This window comes from Melospiza georgiana, chromosome 2 (genome assembly GCF_028018845.1).
Source record: "Melospiza georgiana isolate bMelGeo1 chromosome 2, bMelGeo1.pri, whole genome shotgun sequence".
Classification (NCBI taxonomy): domain Eukaryota; kingdom Metazoa; phylum Chordata; class Aves; order Passeriformes; family Passerellidae; genus Melospiza; species Melospiza georgiana.
The window spans coordinates 118,145,879-118,163,605 of NC_080431.1; the positions used below are offsets into that span (position 1 = coordinate 118,145,879).

At 38.0% G+C, this 17,727-nt stretch overlaps 1 protein-coding gene across 1 annotated transcript in view; it reads right to left on the minus strand.

Moving 5' to 3' along the window:
- TTC3 (tetratricopeptide repeat domain 3) overlaps nucleotides 1-17,727 on the minus strand; it is an 87,431-nt gene that overhangs the window by 1,047 nt on the left and 68,657 nt on the right. The window contains exons 31-46 of the mRNA XM_058044983.1: nucleotides 17,275-17,331; nucleotides 16,220-16,296; nucleotides 15,951-16,106; nucleotides 14,805-15,645; nucleotides 13,515-13,580; nucleotides 11,966-12,115; nucleotides 9,818-9,957; nucleotides 9,009-9,077; nucleotides 8,634-8,730; nucleotides 7,015-7,115; nucleotides 4,268-4,361; nucleotides 3,457-3,555; nucleotides 1,645-2,048; nucleotides 1,105-1,216; nucleotides 831-1,022; nucleotides 543-632 (exon numbers count right to left, since the gene is read on the minus strand). Of these exons, the coding sequence (XP_057900966.1) occupies nucleotides 543-632; nucleotides 831-1,022; nucleotides 1,105-1,216; nucleotides 1,645-2,048; nucleotides 3,457-3,555; nucleotides 4,268-4,361; nucleotides 7,015-7,115; nucleotides 8,634-8,730; nucleotides 9,009-9,077; nucleotides 9,818-9,957; nucleotides 11,966-12,115; nucleotides 13,515-13,580; nucleotides 14,805-15,645; nucleotides 15,951-16,106; nucleotides 16,220-16,296; nucleotides 17,275-17,331 (2,745 nt within the window). The remainder of the gene's footprint in view (nucleotides 1-542; nucleotides 633-830; nucleotides 1,023-1,104; nucleotides 1,217-1,644; nucleotides 2,049-3,456; nucleotides 3,556-4,267; nucleotides 4,362-7,014; nucleotides 7,116-8,633; nucleotides 8,731-9,008; nucleotides 9,078-9,817; nucleotides 9,958-11,965; nucleotides 12,116-13,514; nucleotides 13,581-14,804; nucleotides 15,646-15,950; nucleotides 16,107-16,219; nucleotides 16,297-17,274; nucleotides 17,332-17,727) is intronic.

Below are 17,727 nucleotides of genomic sequence, written 5' to 3' on the forward strand. Positions count from 1 at the left end.
AGGGTGAACGGGGACAGGAGCCCAGCCGAGGCTGGAGATGGCTGGAAACTCGTGGGGGAGCTCTGCAGGGAGTTCACACAGTGGGGTGGAGCTGTTCTGCTCTGATGGGATTTATTAAATCAGCATTGGAACAGGAAAGGTAAAGGGGAAAGGTGGAGTTACTCCAACACAACCCTGGCTGTTTTACTCCATGGATTTCCATCAGCAGCAGGCAAATCCAGAGGTTTCAGGAATAAACCATTCCCTGAGTGTGCTGCCAGCAATCCCAACCAAATCCATTTCTGAAGCATCACCAGAAATCCACTCTGATGAATCATTTCGTTTTAAAAACACCCAAAGCTTTCTGACAGGCTGCCTGTGGGTCAAGGCTGGAAAAGGGATTGTGCCCTGTGGTTTAGGCCCTGAAGGGTGAGGGGAGGGAATGGGGTTGTGTTTGAGGTGAGGATCAGGATCAGGAACAGGAGCAGAGCTCAAGGGTGAGGGGAGGGAATGGGGTTGTGTTTGAGGTGGGGATCAGGATCAGGAGCAGGAGCAGAGCTCACCTCTCTGTGGAAGTGATGGCCACACTCGAGCTCACAGCAGTCACTGCTCAGCTCATCGTGACAGATGCTGCAGGGATCCTCACTGCAGGCCTGCCCAGGACAGGAACACTCAGATTTCAAAATCAGCAATTAACCAGCACATTCTACTCAATTAACAAGGTCACTAACTTTAACCAAGTCTATTAAAGCTTTTGTACACAAAATAAACCAGGCAATTATTTTTTTTTTTCCAGGATTATTTCGTGTCTTGTACAAAGCACATGGAAACAACTGAAACAACAAACTTACAGCACTGTCCTGCTTCCTCCACTTGGCTTTAGGGATTGCTCCAGCATTGCCCCAGGGCTGCAGGTTTGCCTGGGAGGGGTTTTTACCCCCGGAGGCTTTGGGGGCAGGGCCGATTCCATCCAAGGGCGCTTCCCTGGCGCGGGCTGGGGCAGCAGGGCCTGGGGAGGGCAGGGCTCTGCCTGCTGCAGGGGCCTGCACAGAGACAGGAGCCGTGTCCTGGGGCTGTGCTGCTCCATCTCCCACGGGAGGAGCAGCAGCAGCCCCAGCCCTGTACCTTGAGCTGCTGGTCCAGGATGAGCTCCGTGGCCCTTCCGACGGTCTCATCGGGGCTCAGGCTGCTCCCGTTTCTCCTCTGCACCTCCAGGAGGGAGGCCACGAGCTCTGAGCTGCAGGGACAGGAGAGGCAGGGTCAGGGAGAGCACTGCAGGCTCCCTGTGTGATCCCAGCAGGATCCAAGAGAGCAGCATTCCCAGGAACTGCTCCCAGGGACCCTCAGGATCCAGGATGGAACCCTGAACAATCACCAGAACCGTGGAATGGGAGAGACCTGAAAGTCACCCAGTGCCACCCCTGCCATGGCAGAGACACCTCCCAGTGTCCAGCCTGGCCTTGGGCACTGCCAGGGATCCAGGGGTGGAATTCCATCCCAGCCCTGCCCACCCTGCCAGGGAACAATTCCTCATTGCCAGGATCCCACCCAGCCCTGCCCTCTGGCAGTTTAAACCATTCCCCCTTCTCACAACAAAATCAATTCTCCCCGCCCTCCACCCCTGCCTGTTCCCCCCTTGTTTCACAGCACTCCTTCCCCCAGTACCTGCTGCAGTTTGGGAAGATACTCTGGAGCTGGGCTAAAACATTTCCAAACTTTTTAGGAAGCTTTTTGTTGGTTGGAATTGCAGGCGGCCTCTGTGGCAGAGCTGAGGGATCCTGGCTGGGCTGGACATGCTGGGAGCTGCCCCCAGCAGCTCCTGGTGGGCAGGAGGGTGGGATTTCAGTGGGCTGTGACCCCTCTGGAGCTCTGGGGTGTTTGTCTGGAGCTTTGCCAGGGGCAGGAGGAGCCTCAGGGGCTGCCTTGGCCCCGCTCTGTGCTGGCAGGGGAGGCTGGGCCGGAGCTTTTCCCTCGGAGCTGGGAAATGCAGGGAGGGCACCGGGAGGTGCCGGTGCTGAGGAGTAGGTGACAATGGCAGGGTCACACATGGGAGCTCTGAGAGGCATTGCCTAGGAAACAAACACATTTCACAGCAAATCAGAACACATTTCTAATTAAAACAATTTGCAGTGGGAATTGTGGCAGGTTTGGTCGTGCCCAGGATCTCAAAGGTGACCCCAGCTTATCCCAAAAACTCCCTGACGTCAGGGCACTTGTTTGACCTCATGGTTAATTCTCTTCTAAAAGGTCACTCTGCTGTTACTGCAGAATAAATAAACAAATTCCAAATGCACAACAAGAAGCACAAAAGTTGCTCTTTCTCAGTAAATTGGTGGTGATTAAGCTGTCCCCATATTGTGTGTCAATAAATAGAAAGGACAGATCTAAAAATAAGTGGGGAATTATGCAGGAGAGCAAGAGTGGAACTTGCAGAAACCCAGAAAAAGTGAAATAACCATCTCAAATGTTAGACCAGAGCCTTGAATCTAAATTACACCCAGACCAAAAAAAAAAAAAAGAAAATCACAAACCAAGATTTTCCACAGAATAAAAAAAAAGGCTTAAAAATTAGAGGGGTGAGAAGAAACTGCTTTGCTTTGAAGGAAGCTGGAGGAGGAGCTGTTGGGCCATGAGAAAATGTCTGTGGACAGAATTTCTCAGAATTTCTGGGGCTGTTCTCATTCCAGATGCACTCCCAGAAATGGCTCAGCTCCTCCTGCCTCACCTGGCTGGGAGCTGAGCTTGGTGTTTGCCATCAGAGCTGCAGGAATTCCTCTGGGAAAGCTTCCCCATGGAGGGAAAGGGAGCCCAGGGAGCTTTGCAGTGCCCATCCCTGCAGGCGTCCCCTGGAGGTGGCACTGAGTGCTCTGGGCTGGGCACAGCTGGCACTGCATGGGCTGGCAGGGCTGTGCCAGCCCCAGGGATTTGGGAATTCTGCACAATGGGGCTGATCCCAAGGATTTTGGGGCTGTTCAGCCTGGAGAAGGCTCCAGAGAGCCCCTTGCAGTGCCTGAAGAGGAGCTGGGGACAGGCTGGGGACAGGGCATGGAGGGACAGGACACAGGGACTGGCCTGGAGCTGAGGGAGGGCAGGGCTGGGTGGGATCCTGGGCAGGAATTGTTCCCTGGCAGGGCTGGCATGGAATTCCACCCCTGCATCCCTGGCAGTGCCCAAGGCCAGGCTGGACACTGGGGCACTGGGAGGTGCCAGGGCTGGCACTGGATGATTCCAAACCACGCTGGCATTGCAGGATTTTGGTGCCACAGGAACCCTACAATGGCCAAACCCCTCAGTGAGGCATTTCCAGCCCTGAGCCTCTGCAGGAGCTGGGGTGTGGATGTGCTGCTCCTGCCCTGCCCAGCTCCATCCCTGCTCCTCTGGAGCTCCAGGGCCACCCTGGGGTGTCCCATCCCAGCCCTGGCACCCCTGCAGCCACCCCAGGGGCTGCTCTGTGAGGGGTTTGTGTGGGACACTCACCACAAACCCCTGGGGCCAGGGAAGATCCACAACTTCCACTCTGCTGAGGCAGCCCCGGGCCCCCTTCCTCACCAGCTCCATCTTCTCCTCATACTCAGCCTGCAGGAGCAAAAACAACAACAACAATCAATCAATCAATCAATCAATCAATCAATCAATCCTCCAGAGCAGCAGCCTGAGCTCCCTCCTCAGCAAAAATCACATTTCACACTGGGCTTCTCCCTGGGTTTTGTTTTGATTTTTAAATTTTTTGTGGGTTTTTTTTTTGGTTTTTTTGTTTGTTTGTTTGTTTTCTTTTTCTTTTTTTTGGTTTTTTTTTAAGAAGCTCCATGGATTTCGAAAGGTGACCAACAAAAATAACAGACTTGTTAATGTGGTGCAGCGGTTTGGAACAGGAGCAAATCTAGGGAAGTGATGCAAAAATCTTTAAATTAAATGAAAATAAAATTAAATTTAAATTACATTACCATTTTAAAATTAGTATCAAATAAAAATATTAGAATTCATAAAATTTCAAACTAACGAACCAAAACCACTACAGGTGGAGACCCAATTTTAAAGCAAGTGTACAAAGGGCAGATTTTTGCCTTTAAAAAAATTAAAAGTTATTAATTTATTTATTAATTAAAAAATTAATATGTCCACTAGAAATTCCCAGCCAGGACTCCAAACTGCCTCTTTCTTTTGTAATTAAAAAAATTCCCCTCAGCATTTGGAGCACAAGCTGCTGGTGTGTTAAAAACCAAAGTTATTTAATGCTTCCATTCCCAAAGTTCAGCTGAGAAGCTGCTGCAGAGAAATGAAATTTTACCTCGACTTTTTCCAGTTGTTTCTTGACATTTGATATAAATATTTCCCAGGAATCAATCTGGGACTTCAACACAGGAGCTGCAGAAGCTGAGCTGCTGGAATATTGAGGTTCACAGTTAAACTCCAACGTCCCTGATATTTTTAACACCACTTCCTCCCTCAACCATTGAGCCCAGGTCAAGTTTGCAAGGGATTTCAGGTTAAAATCAGTATTTATATTTCATATAAATATTATATATTCGCTCTAACTACATAATTAATTACTATAAAATTTTTTTATAATCTATCCTGATATAGTTTTTATTTAACAATTGATCCCAGTTCAACTTTTCAAGGGATTTCAGGTTAAAATCAGTATTTTTATTTCATATAAATATGATATATTCGCTCTAACCACATAAATAAAAACTGTATCATGATAGAATATAAAAAAATTATATAGTAATTAATTAACAATTGATCCCAGTTCAAGTTTTCAGGGATTTCAGGTTAAAATCAGTATTTTTATTTCATATAAATATGATATATTCGCTCTAACTACATAAATAAAAACTATAGTTAATATCATGATTATAAAAACATTATATAGTAATTAATTAACAATTGATCCCAGTTCAAGTTTGCAAGGGATTTCAGGTTAAAATCAGTATTTATATTTCATATAAATATTATATATTCACTCTAACCACATAAATAAAAACTGTAGTTAATATCATGATAGATTATAAAAAACTTATTTAGTAAATAATTAACAATTAATCCCAGTTAGAGTTTTCAAGTATAGTAAATACTATATAATAAATAATAGAGAAATATATAGTAAACATAAATACATAAATATATATATTTAGTAAATAATTAACAATTGATCCCAGTTCAAGTTTTCAAGGGATTTCAGGTTAAAATCAGTATTTATATTTCATATAAATATTATATATTGGCTCTAACTACATAAATAAAGACTATAGTTAATATCATGATAGATTATAAAAAACTTATTTAGTAATTAATTAACAATTAATCCCAGTTCAAGTTTTCAAGTAGAGGAAATACTATATAATAAATAATAAATAGAGAAATATATAGTAAACATAAATATAGAAAATATATATTTAGTAAATAATTAACAATTAATCCCAGTTCAAGTTTTCAAGGGATTTCAGGTTAAAATCAGTTACACCACAGCCCTTTTCCAGGCATACTGGGCAGGAATAATTGGAATTATTTTAATTATTATTACTATTATTAGTATTATTACCCAGATAATCTGATTTTCCCAGCTCAGAAAGACACAAGGACAAGGATGAGAATCAATTTTCAGCTGAATTTTGTTGGGGGCAATATTATTTACCCCCAACTCTGTGAGAATTTATATTATTATTATTACAATATATTCAATATAACTACGTAAAGCTATAGTAGATATAATTATAAAATATAAAATAAATACTATATACTAAATAATTAACAATTAATCCCAGTTCAAGTTTTCAAGGGATTTCAGGTTACAATCAGTTACACCACAGCCCTTTTCCAGGGGTACTGGGCAGGAATTACTGGAATTATCATTATTATTATTATTATTATTATTATTATTATTATTATTATTATTATTATTATTATTATTATTATTATTATTATTATTATTACTACCCACATAATCTGATTTTCCCAGCTCAGAAGGACACAAGGATAAGGATGAGATTCAATTTTCAGCTGAATTTTGTTTGGGGCAATATTATTTACCCCCAACTCTGTGTGCTCTTATACTACTACTATTGTTATTATATTTAATATAAATACTATATATTCAATATCACTACAGAAAATAGAAACTATAGTTGGTATAATTATAGAATATGAAATAAATATTACATAGTAAATAATTAACAATTAATCCCAGTTCAAGTTTTCAAGGGATTTAAGGTTAAAAATCAGTTACACTGTCCTTTTCCAGGGATACTGGGTAGGAATAACTGAAGGAATAATAATAATAATAACAATAATAATAATGATAATAATAATAGTAGTAGTAGTAATAGTAGTATTCAGATAATCTGATTTTCCCAGCTCAGAAAGACACAAGGATAAGGATGACAATCAATTTTCAGCTGAATTTTGTTTGGGGCAATATTATTTACCCCCAACTCTGTGCACTTTTATACTACTACTGCTATTGTTATATCAACATCACTATAGAAAATAGAAACTATAGTTGGTATAATTATATAAATATATAAAAATAAATGTTATATAGTAAATAATTAACAATTAATCCCAGTTAAAGTTTTCAAGGGATTTCAGGCTAAAATCAGTTAAACTGCAGCCCTTTTCCAGGGATACTGGGCAGGAATAACTGCAGTAGTAGTAGTAGTAGTAGTAGTAGTAGTAGTAGTAATAATAATAATAATAATAATAATAATAATAATAATAATAATAATAGTAATAATAGTAATAATAATAATAATAGATATTAGTAGTAGTAGTAATAGCACTAGTATTTTTAGTATTACTACTACTACTACTACTACTACCACCCAGACAATCTGATTTTCCCAGCTCAGAAAGACACAAGGACAAGGATGAGAATCAATTTTCAGCTGAATTTTGTTTGGGGCAATATTATTTACCCCCAAGTCTGTGCAAATAATAACATAATAATAATAATAATAATACAAAATAAAAAGTATAGTGGATATAACTATAGAATACAAAATAAATAAGTAATAAATAATGAAGGAGCAGGACCTGCCCAGTGCCTGCAGCGCCCTGAGGTTTCCCTCTGCCTTGGCAATGGTGCCCCTGAGCTTCCAGCTCTCAGTTTCCTTCCAGGTCTGCAGCACGGACACCTGGGGCATAAAAAAAGAACAAAAATAAATGAAACAAAACAAACAACCAAGCAAAAAAATCAACCAAACAAACAACAACTCTCCAACTCCCCAAAAACCCCCACGAAAAAAATCCAAAACCACAAAAAATCCCCCCCCAAAAAAACAAAACGGAAAAAAAAACCCCAAAAAGCAAAACAAAAATCCCCCAAAAAACAAACAAAAAAACCCCAAAACCACAAAAAATCCCTCCAAAAACAAAACAGAAAAAAACCCCCAAAAAGCAAAACAAAAATCCCCCAAAAAACAAACAAAAAAAAAAAAACCAAATCCTAAAAACCCCAAAACCACAAAAAATCCCTCCAAAAACAAAACAGAAAAAAACCCCCAAAAAGCAAAACAAAAATCCCCCAAAAAACAAACAAAAAAACCCCAAAACCACAAAAAATCCCCCCAAAAACAAAACAGAAAAAAACCCCAAAAAGCAAAACAAAAACCCCCCAAAAAACAAACAACAAAAAAAACCCCCCAAATCCTGAAAACCCCAAAACCACAAAAAATCCCTCCAAAAACAAAACAGAAAAAAACCCCCAAAAAGCAAAACAAAAATCCCCCAAAAAACAAACAAAAAAACCCCAAAACCACAAAAAATCCCCCCAAAAACAAAACAGAAAAAAACCCCAAAAAGCAAAACAAAAACCCCCCAAAAAACAAACAACAAAAAAAAACCCCCAAATCCTGAAAACCCCAAAACCACAAAAAATCCCTCCAAAAACAAAACAGGAAAAAACCCCAAAAAGCAAAACAAAAATCCCCCCCAAAAAAACCAAAAAAAAACCCCAAATCCTAAAAACCCCCAAAACACAAAAAATCCCCCCAAAAACAAAACAGAAAAAAAACCCAAAAAGCAAAACAAAAATCCCCCAAAAAACAAACAAAAAAACCCCCAAAACACAAAAAATCCCTCCAAAAACAAAACAGAAAAAAACCCCAAAAAGCAAAACAAAAATCCCCCCAAAAAACAAACAAACAAAAAAAACCCCACCCAAATCCTAAAAACCCCAAAAACACAAAAAATCCCTCCAAAAACAAAACAGAAAAAAAAACCAAAAAACCCACCCCAAACAAAAACACCACAAAAAAACCCCAAAAAATAAAACAGAAAAAACCCCCAAAACCCCCCAAAAAACCAAACCAAAATAACAAAAAACCCCACACAAAACCACAAAAAAAACCCCCAAAAAACAAAACAGAAAAAAACCCACTAAAAATACAAAAAACCTCCACCAAAACAAAGTTAAAAAAATAAGGAAAAAAAGAGATAAAACCTTAAATCAGGTTTTAATAAAATTTAAACAAGAGTTTGAGGATGCAAAGTGCACACACGGTTCCTGAATTGAGGAATTTCCAAGTGCAATTTCCATCCCTGATATTTCCAATATTTATCAACATTATTTAAATTATTTCCCCACTTCAATCAGCACAACCCCAGCTGTAAAAAATCAGGTTTTTAAGGATTTTTTTTGGGTTTTTTTGTACCTCTGCTTTAACAGCTCTTTTCTCACACTCCTGGCTGTCATTCTGACTCTTTTTTATCAGCTCTTCCAGTTTGCCTTTCTCATTAGCAAATTTCTTACTGTGAAAGGAAAAGAAAATGAAATATTTGAGTAGCATTAACAGTATTTAAAATTTATGCTATTTTAGGGGGTTTTTTTACAGCTACTCAGTGTCATGTAATCAAGGGAAATGCATGAGAGTATAATTCCATTTATTCTAAATATTAATATTTATTCATGGCAAGTAAAAGCAAACTAAGAGGAAGAAATTTGGGTTAAAGTGTTGATTTTCCCCTAAACCTTTACCCAGAGTGAGGCAGGAAAATGTAAATATTGCTGGGAGGGACATGAGTTTTACCTGGCCTTCAGAAATGTCTTTACACTTGCATTATATTGCTTTTCCTTCTCATCAATGCTCTTCAAATACCTACAGGAATGAAAGATTGCTGGAGATTATTGTGGAAAAGGTTTATTGGTAAATCTGGGACACGTTCCTCTGTAACAATCTCTATTATTTAATTGTTTAATCCCTCAGGAATTATGGAATTCCCAGCCCTGGGGTGTCCCTGGGACAGTGGGAGGAGTGGAAATAAATGGTTTTTAATGATCCATCCCAACCCAAACTACTCTAAATTCTATTCTAAATCCATTTAAATGGATTCTATTCTAATTGGAGCAACCTGGGACAGTGGGAGGAGTGGAAATAAATGGTTTTTTAGGTCCATCCCAACCCAAACTGTTCTAAATTCTATTCTAAATCCATTTAAATGGATTCTATTCTAAATAGATTTCAATTTATTGCTAATAAAGCAGTGATTAAGATAAAACCAGGCTGATGATTTTTTTCAGGAGAGATTTGGCCCAAACTATTTAAGTAAGATAAAACAATTAAAGATAATCCAAAGGCATTCAAGGACCAGAGTCTGGGCTCTATAAACTGAGAGGACATGAAAACACAGAAGGAATTGTCAAATCTGATTAGGAGAATTATTGCTAAATCAGGTTCATCTCCAAGCTATTTTAGATGTTTGCCTGTAATTTGCCAAAAAATTCAAAATGAATGGCCATGTCCATATTCCAGCCTAATTCTGGCTGCTTTCACAAATTCCCTCAAAGGGTTCTGAAGGTTTCAGGCTGTCAGAGTGAGGGGTGTGAATCCATTTCCACCTCTCATTGGTGTCCGAGTGTTTTTTAGCTGTGCCCTTCAGAGCTTTTAAATTCTCTCGATTCTCTTTCTTCTCCTGCTGCCACTTCTTCATTTGTGCCTCTGAGTCTTGGTGGAACCAATGCAGCTCATTCTGGGACACCTGAGGGCAGAGGAGAAAAAAGTTCATCTCTGAAAATTGTGGTTTATTCAGGTAAAAGTTGGAGCAGACTGAGGGTATTTGACTCTTACTTAAAATACTCCAACAGTAACTCAATTAAAACCAAAAATAACTATTAATATTACATTGCCAATAAATATAAATAAACAAGATAAACACCAAAAATACATTTTACAAGTTTTAAGGCAATACTTAATGTCCTTTATACATATATATAAATATCAATATATATTGATATGTTTATACACATCAACATATATATGTTTATATCTATAAACATATCAATAATAAAAACCAGAACTAACATACAACTTTACATTACCCCTCAGTAAAACAGTTCATATTACAGCTATATAAAACAAAATCATCACTCTGATTTCTCACACATTTTAACCAAACAATTCAAATTTACCAACTCCCATCAGTACTCTCCCAAGAATTAGAAGAACTACCTAATAGCTATAAAATAAATTCATAATTATTGTTACAAATCCTAAATCATGGATCAGGGATATTAACTTATATCTACAGAATAAATTAGTAATTGCTGTTACAAATCCCAAATCAGGGATCAGTCAGGCAATGCTGGAATGGCCGAGGTGAGGAGGACAAAGATATATGAACAATAGATACAAACATATCAACAATAAATATAACACTCCTTAGTAAAACACTTCATATTAAAACTATACAAAACACAAAAACATTACTGTGATTTCTCACACATTTTAACTAAACAATTCAAATTTACTAACACCCATAAATACCCTCCCAAGAATTAGAAGAGCTACTTCATATCTACAAAATAAATTCATAATTATTGTTACAAATCCTAAATCAGGGATCAGGGATATTAATTTATATCTACAGAATAAATTAAAAATTACTGTTAAAAACCCCAAATCGGAGATCAGTCAGGGAATGCTGGAATGGCTGAGGTGGGGAGGACAAAAACAAATCAACAATAAACAATATAGCACACAGTTCATATTAAAACTACACAAAACACAAAAACATCACTGTGATTTCTCACACATTTTAACCAATCAATTCAAATTTACCAACATCCATCAGTACTCTCCCAAGAATGAGAAGAACTACCTTATATCTACAAAATAAATTAATAATTACTGTTAAAAACTCCAAATCAGAGATCAGTCAGGGAATGCTGGAATGGGGAGGACAAAAACATACCAACAATAAATATAACACACCTCAGTAAAACAGTTCATATTACAAGTACACTAGACACAAAAAATCACTGTGATTTCTCACATATTTTAGCCAAACAACTCAAATTTACTAACACCCATAAGTACTCTCCCAAGAATTAGAAGAACTATCTAATATCTAGAAAATAAATTCATAATTATCATTACAAATGCCAAATCAGGGATCAGTCAGGGAATGCTGGAATGGCTGGGGTGGAGAGGCCAAAAACATATCCACAATAGATATAAACATAAAAACAATAAATATAACAGACCTCAGTAAAACAGTTTATGTTACAAGTACACTAGACACAAAACACAAAACCATCACTCTGATTTCTCACACAATTTAACCGAACAACTCAAATTTACGAACACCCATAAGTACCCTCCCAAGAATCAGAAGAGCTACTTCATATCTACGAAATAAATTCATAATTACTGTTAAAAACCCCAAATCAGGGATCAGTCAGGGAACGCTGGAATGGGGAGGACAAAAACATACCAACAATAAATATAACAGACCTCAGTAAAACAGTTTATGTTTCAAGTACACTAGACACAAAACCAAACATCACTGTGATTTCTCACACAATTTAACCAAACAACTCAGATTTACCAACACCCATAGGTACCCTTAGAAGCATCAGAAGAACTACATTTTACCTACACAATAAATCCCTAATTGCTGCTAAAAGCCCCAGAGCAGGGGGTGCTGGATGGCTGGAAGGACAGGACACTGCAGGGATCCCCCAGGCTCTGACCATGGGGATCCTTACCTGAGTCTCCTCAAGGCTTTTCTTCAGGAGCCCTTCCAGAGCTGCGATCTCCTCCAAGCTCCTGCTCTGGGACTGCTGGGATTTCACCTCTGCCTCCCTGAGCTGCTCCTGCAGCACCCGGTGCTCCTTCTCCACGCGGAGAATGTCGCCCTGCACAGGAATCAGTCACAGAAACCATTGATAGAAACTCTGACTGATGCTCCCAGCTCAAGGGTCACAGTTCCTCGCTTTTATCTCCTGCCACTGACATAAACCTGCCATTAGCACCTCTCTGAACTGTCTCCAGGCCCAAATGGAATATCCAAACCCAGGTTTTGAGTGAGGAAACACCTCAAACATTCAGCATCTGAATAGCTTAGAATAAAATTGTCACTGTCACATTTTCTGGAAAAATCCTTTTGGCAGAATTTCTCTCCTGGGAAGCTGAGAAGCCTCAGAGAGAAATTAAAACAATAATTATCTGTTTGCTGCTCCTGTGTTTGCTGCTTTGGAATGTGGCTGGAGATTGTTTGTCCAACAGGTGAATGTTTAATTGGTTTCATGTGAATTGTTTTCAATTAATGACTAATCACCATCAGCTGTGTTGGACTCTGAGGACAATCACTTTTCATGATCATTCTTGTTAAACCTTCTGTCTGTATCCTTTCTCCTTCTTTTATATAGTTCTAGTATAGCATAATTATGATATACTATACTATAATATGATATAATATGATATAATATGATATAATATGATATAATATGATATGATATGATATGATATGATATGATATGATATGATATGATATAATATAATATAATATAATATAATATAATATAATATAATATAATATAATATAATATAATATAATATAATATAATATATACTATAATACTATACTATGATATACTATAATACACTATATACTATAACATAATATACTATAATATACTATACTATACTATACTATAATATAATATAATATAAATAATATACTATAATACATACTATACTATAATATACTATAATACACTATATACTATAACATAATATACTATAATATAATATACTATAATATACTATACTATACTATAATATAATATATATAATATACTATAATACATACTATACTATAATACATACTATACTATAATATACTATAATACACTATAATACACTATATACTATAACATAACATAACATAACATAACATAACATAACATAACATAATATAATATAATATAATATAATATAATATAATATATCAGCCTTCTAAGAACACGGAGTCAGATTCTCAATTCCTCCTTCATTCTGGGGACATCACAAACTCAACATAAAACCATCGGAACAAATATCAAATATCAGAGCAAAGCTCAAAAATCATTTCCTTGTGGGGCTGGGTGATGTTTCCAAGAACATCACAGAACACAAAAACAGCCAAACAACCCAAAATATAAAATCTCTGTTAAAACCTGTTGTTTTCAGAGAACTTTCATTTGACTGTTCAGTTTTTGGGCCTTCCTTTAACCTCCCTCATGAGAAACGTACACCAGGATGCAAAGAACTTACTTGTTGATTTTCAAATGGATGGAAGGGCAAAGTATTGGTTTCCCTATCAGCAACTTCCTGATTTACCTAGAACACAAAAAAAAAGAGAATTTGATTAAAAATCTTCTCGGTTCCTAAATGAGCTGCTCTGGTTTGGAGCTTTTGTACCTCACTGAGGGTTTTGTAAGCCCAACTCTAATCCAGGCCTAGAAATGATGTAGGAAGACATTGTGGAGCTGTTTCTGAATGGAATTTTTTATTTTCTTTCCGTGATTTCATTGACCATGAGCAATTCCAGGGAGTTCTTTGAGTCTTTACATAAAGCCATGCTTTAAATGTCTGAAAAATGAAGTTTTGCAGGTAGTGTCTCACCCTCCTAGAGAGTGAGAAGGTTCCCCCTGAGCTTTCTCTTCTCCACAAATCCAAATTCTCAGAAGTTGTGGAAATGAAAATAAATCCCTGAACTCATCACAACAGGAAAAAAATAACAACACAGAATGACTTTGCTTCATCTCTAAAGTGAAGCTGAAAGTTTTGTGCAGCAGTTCCCTGTGTGATACCCAGGGAAAAAACAGCTGCAAAAACTTCAGGAACAACGAAATTCAGTGAGCAGCTTTGAAGAGTTACAAATGAAAAATGAATAATCACAGAAACTGAAAGCTCTCAGGAATCATTGAATGGTTTGGGTTGGAAGGGACATTAAAACTCATCCAGTGCCAGACCCTGCCATGTGGAAAGGTTTAATTTTAGTTCATGAACTGGGCCTGGAATCTCTAAGTCTGGGGTAAAAACACAACAGTGGGAGAGCTCTACACCAGGGATACACCAGGGATTTTTAGTAGGAATCGTGTAGGGAGAGAGAGGAGATGCAAACCTTAATTAGGCATGGAAGGGACCTGAGAATCACCCAGGGCAGGGACACCTCCCACTGTCCCCTCCCAGGGGTGGAATTCCATCCCAGCCCTTCCCCACACTCACAGGGAGGAATCTGTCCCTAATATCTGATGTAAAGCTGTAATTTTTCAGTGTGGAGCCATTCCCTGTGTGCTGTCCCTGCATGCCCTGGCAATTGTCTCTCTCCAGCTTTCCTGGGGCTCCTCCAGGCCCTGCAAGGCCACCCTGAGCTCAGCCCAAAGCTTCTCCTGTGCAGGTGAGCAATGCCAGCTGTGCCAGCCTTTCCTGCCAGCACAGGAATATCCTGAAACTCACCCAGTGCCACCCCTGCCATGGCAGGGACACCTCCCACTGTCCCAGGCTGCTCCTATAAAATATAACCTATAAAATCTCCCCAGCATTTTTCCCACTCCTTACCTGCACTGCCACCATCTTTGTGTGAGGATTGCTCTTCATCCCGCCTTTATTTTTGTTTCCATTTTCCTTTTTCACACATTTATCACCCTCAGCTTCATCCGAGCCATTTGGTAAAGCACAGTCCTTTTTATCCAAGTTCTCCAATTGGCCCCAAGGGCCTTTGTACTCCTGGATTTCACCGGGCACAAAAAGCTCAGGGCTGCATTTCCCAGCTGGGATTGCTGAGTGCAGATGTTGCTGAGGAGCTGCAGCATCAGCATAAATAAACCCAGCCTGTGCCAGGGGCAATATTCCATACTGATAACCCCAGGAGCTCTGAGGTAAAAACACAGCCGGGACTGCGGGCTCGAAGCCTTTCAGTAAAACACCTGAAAACGGAGCCTGGCTTCCCATGGAATCAATATTTTGGTTTTTTAGAGGATTTCCAGGAGGGCAGGGAGCAGGGAAGGAGCAGGGGAAATATTGCTGGGTGTGATAATCTGATAAATCAGGAGCTGCTGCCAAGGGGGCATCCACGGGGTACGAGAGAGGTCTGAACTCCTGGGCATAGGGATTCAGGGGCAGCTTGCTGGGGGCAGGATTCCCCTGGCATTCCCCAGGTGGATTTTCATCTTTATTTTCATTTCTGCTTGGATCTCCTTCAAAAAGGGCCGAGTGCTTCTTCAGGCCAATCAGATTGTCCACCATGATGAACCGAAGGGATTTCAGCAGGAAGGCCTCCAGGCCGCCGCCATCTTCCACCACCTTCCGCGTCTCCTCAGGGAAATTTTCATATTCCCCAATCAGCAGCTTATTATTAATTTCCAGAGGGCCATGTTGTTCCAAGATTTGAGAGAAATAACTTTAAAAAAAAATTATTAAAATTAATTCAGGTTTTTTTATCCATTCCTTCAATCCATTTAATCCACTCCTTCATAGACACGCCACACCCACCAGGATTGCAATTAATCCCAAAAATTATTAAAATTAATTCAAGGTTTTTTATCCATTCCTTCAATCCATTTAATCCATTCCTTCAATCCATTTAATCCACTCCTTCAATGACACGCCACACCCACAAGGATTCCAATTAATCCCAAAAATTATTAAAATTATGAAGTAAAATTCAACCCCCTGAAGCTCCCAAACACAGAAATTGATACTCACTCATATAAATTCTCAGAGATTGGATCTGGATTATTATTATTATTAATCTGATAATTGTTACTATTTGCAATATTATAGCGAGCTTCGAATTCCTCCAGTTGATCCTGGAGATGTTCTGGGACTACAAAGGGATTTTCATTTGGAAAATCTCCGTACCTTAAAAATCAGAGAAAAAAAAAATCATCAAGTTAACCCAGCCTTGGTGTTTTAAAGGGATTCTTCTCCTGCAGTTTGGAGTTTGGGCAATAAAAGCAAAATCAAATACTCACACATTATTTTCTTCTATAAATCTCTTCTCTTCTTCTCGTGGTGCTGTACTAACTCCACTGGATAATACTAAAATAGACTAATTAAAAACAGATTTATTTTAGTTTTTACCTCACAAAAACTCATGTAAAATAATCCACTGCAAAGACCAGGAGTAACTTATTTACACTGAATTTTGTTCTTTAAATTCATCGTGTTCATTATGAACTGCAAAATTTCTAGAAATTATCAGTGCTAAGCCACAGCTTAATGAATTCTTAATTTAAATTTATCAATTCCTTCTTCAGAATTTATTTGGGAAAAAATTGGGATATTCAGCCTCAAATCTCTCTCTTTTTTTTTATGAATTTCATCAAAATTTAATTAAACTTTCTTTTAAATTTGAGGCTGTAACGAATTTACCACAAACAGGAATTATCTCTAATTCCACATGTCACTCTGGTTATTATTATATCTGTCTATACCATTAAAGACATTTAAGTTGCCTTTATTTTTATTATCTAAAAATTTAGAAATACACAAATAAATGCACCTAAGTCAGAAAAATTAGTCCTGAGGAACAAATCTGAAGTTTATTCTTGAAATTCTAGAAAAATGATAAAGAGGTGAGGGCATGAGGTTTTCAATAAAGCAAAATCCTCCAAAAGGCAGCAGAAAACTCAGGCAGAATAATATTCCAACAAACTCTATAAAATCATGAATAATTAATAACATTCCTGAGCATGAAATGGAGCTTTTGAACCAAATTCCCATCTTCCCACATGGAAAATTAAAATCACAACAATAATTCAGGATTAAGCCAGTGGAAGGTGCCTCCAGTCAGAGCCAAAGTGAGTCATAAATAAATTTAAAAATTGCTTTTATACTGATAAATTTTTAACAAAATGGTATAATTTAAATATTAACAGCTTAATTTTGCTTCAGGAAAAGCCACTTCAGTATTTACAAAAACAGCTCCCATCCACCTGAACGCCAGAAATTCTAAAAAAAAAATCCCAATTTTAGGTGGGTTTTTAGTAGTAAATAAATGGTACCTGCTTGGTCCAAAGTTACTGACCTTTGAATCTTTCAAATTCTTCTTCCTGTTTTTATTTTTAACTTTGATTTCATTATTCTGAAACAGAAAAGAAAATGAAGGCACAGGATTGGCAAATGTTGCTTCAGTTTTCCAAGGAAGACAAAGGTGGAGGAACTGAAATTTGAATTATTCTTTAACAGGACTGGGATTGCCCAAGAACAGAATAATTACAGGTTAACACTGAAATCAAAGCAGTTTTCTTGTGCTGGTTTTTATTTCATTCTTGGATTTTCCCAATTCATGAAATGAAAAAGTAAAAAAAAACCAACCAAAATCTGAATTTTATTAATGTGTACATTTAAAAATCTGAATTTCATTAATGGGTACATTAAAAATTCTGCATTTTATTAACATGTACATTTAAAATTCTGCGTTTCATTAATATGTAGGTTTTTAAAAATCTGCATTTCATTAAGATGTACATTAAAAATT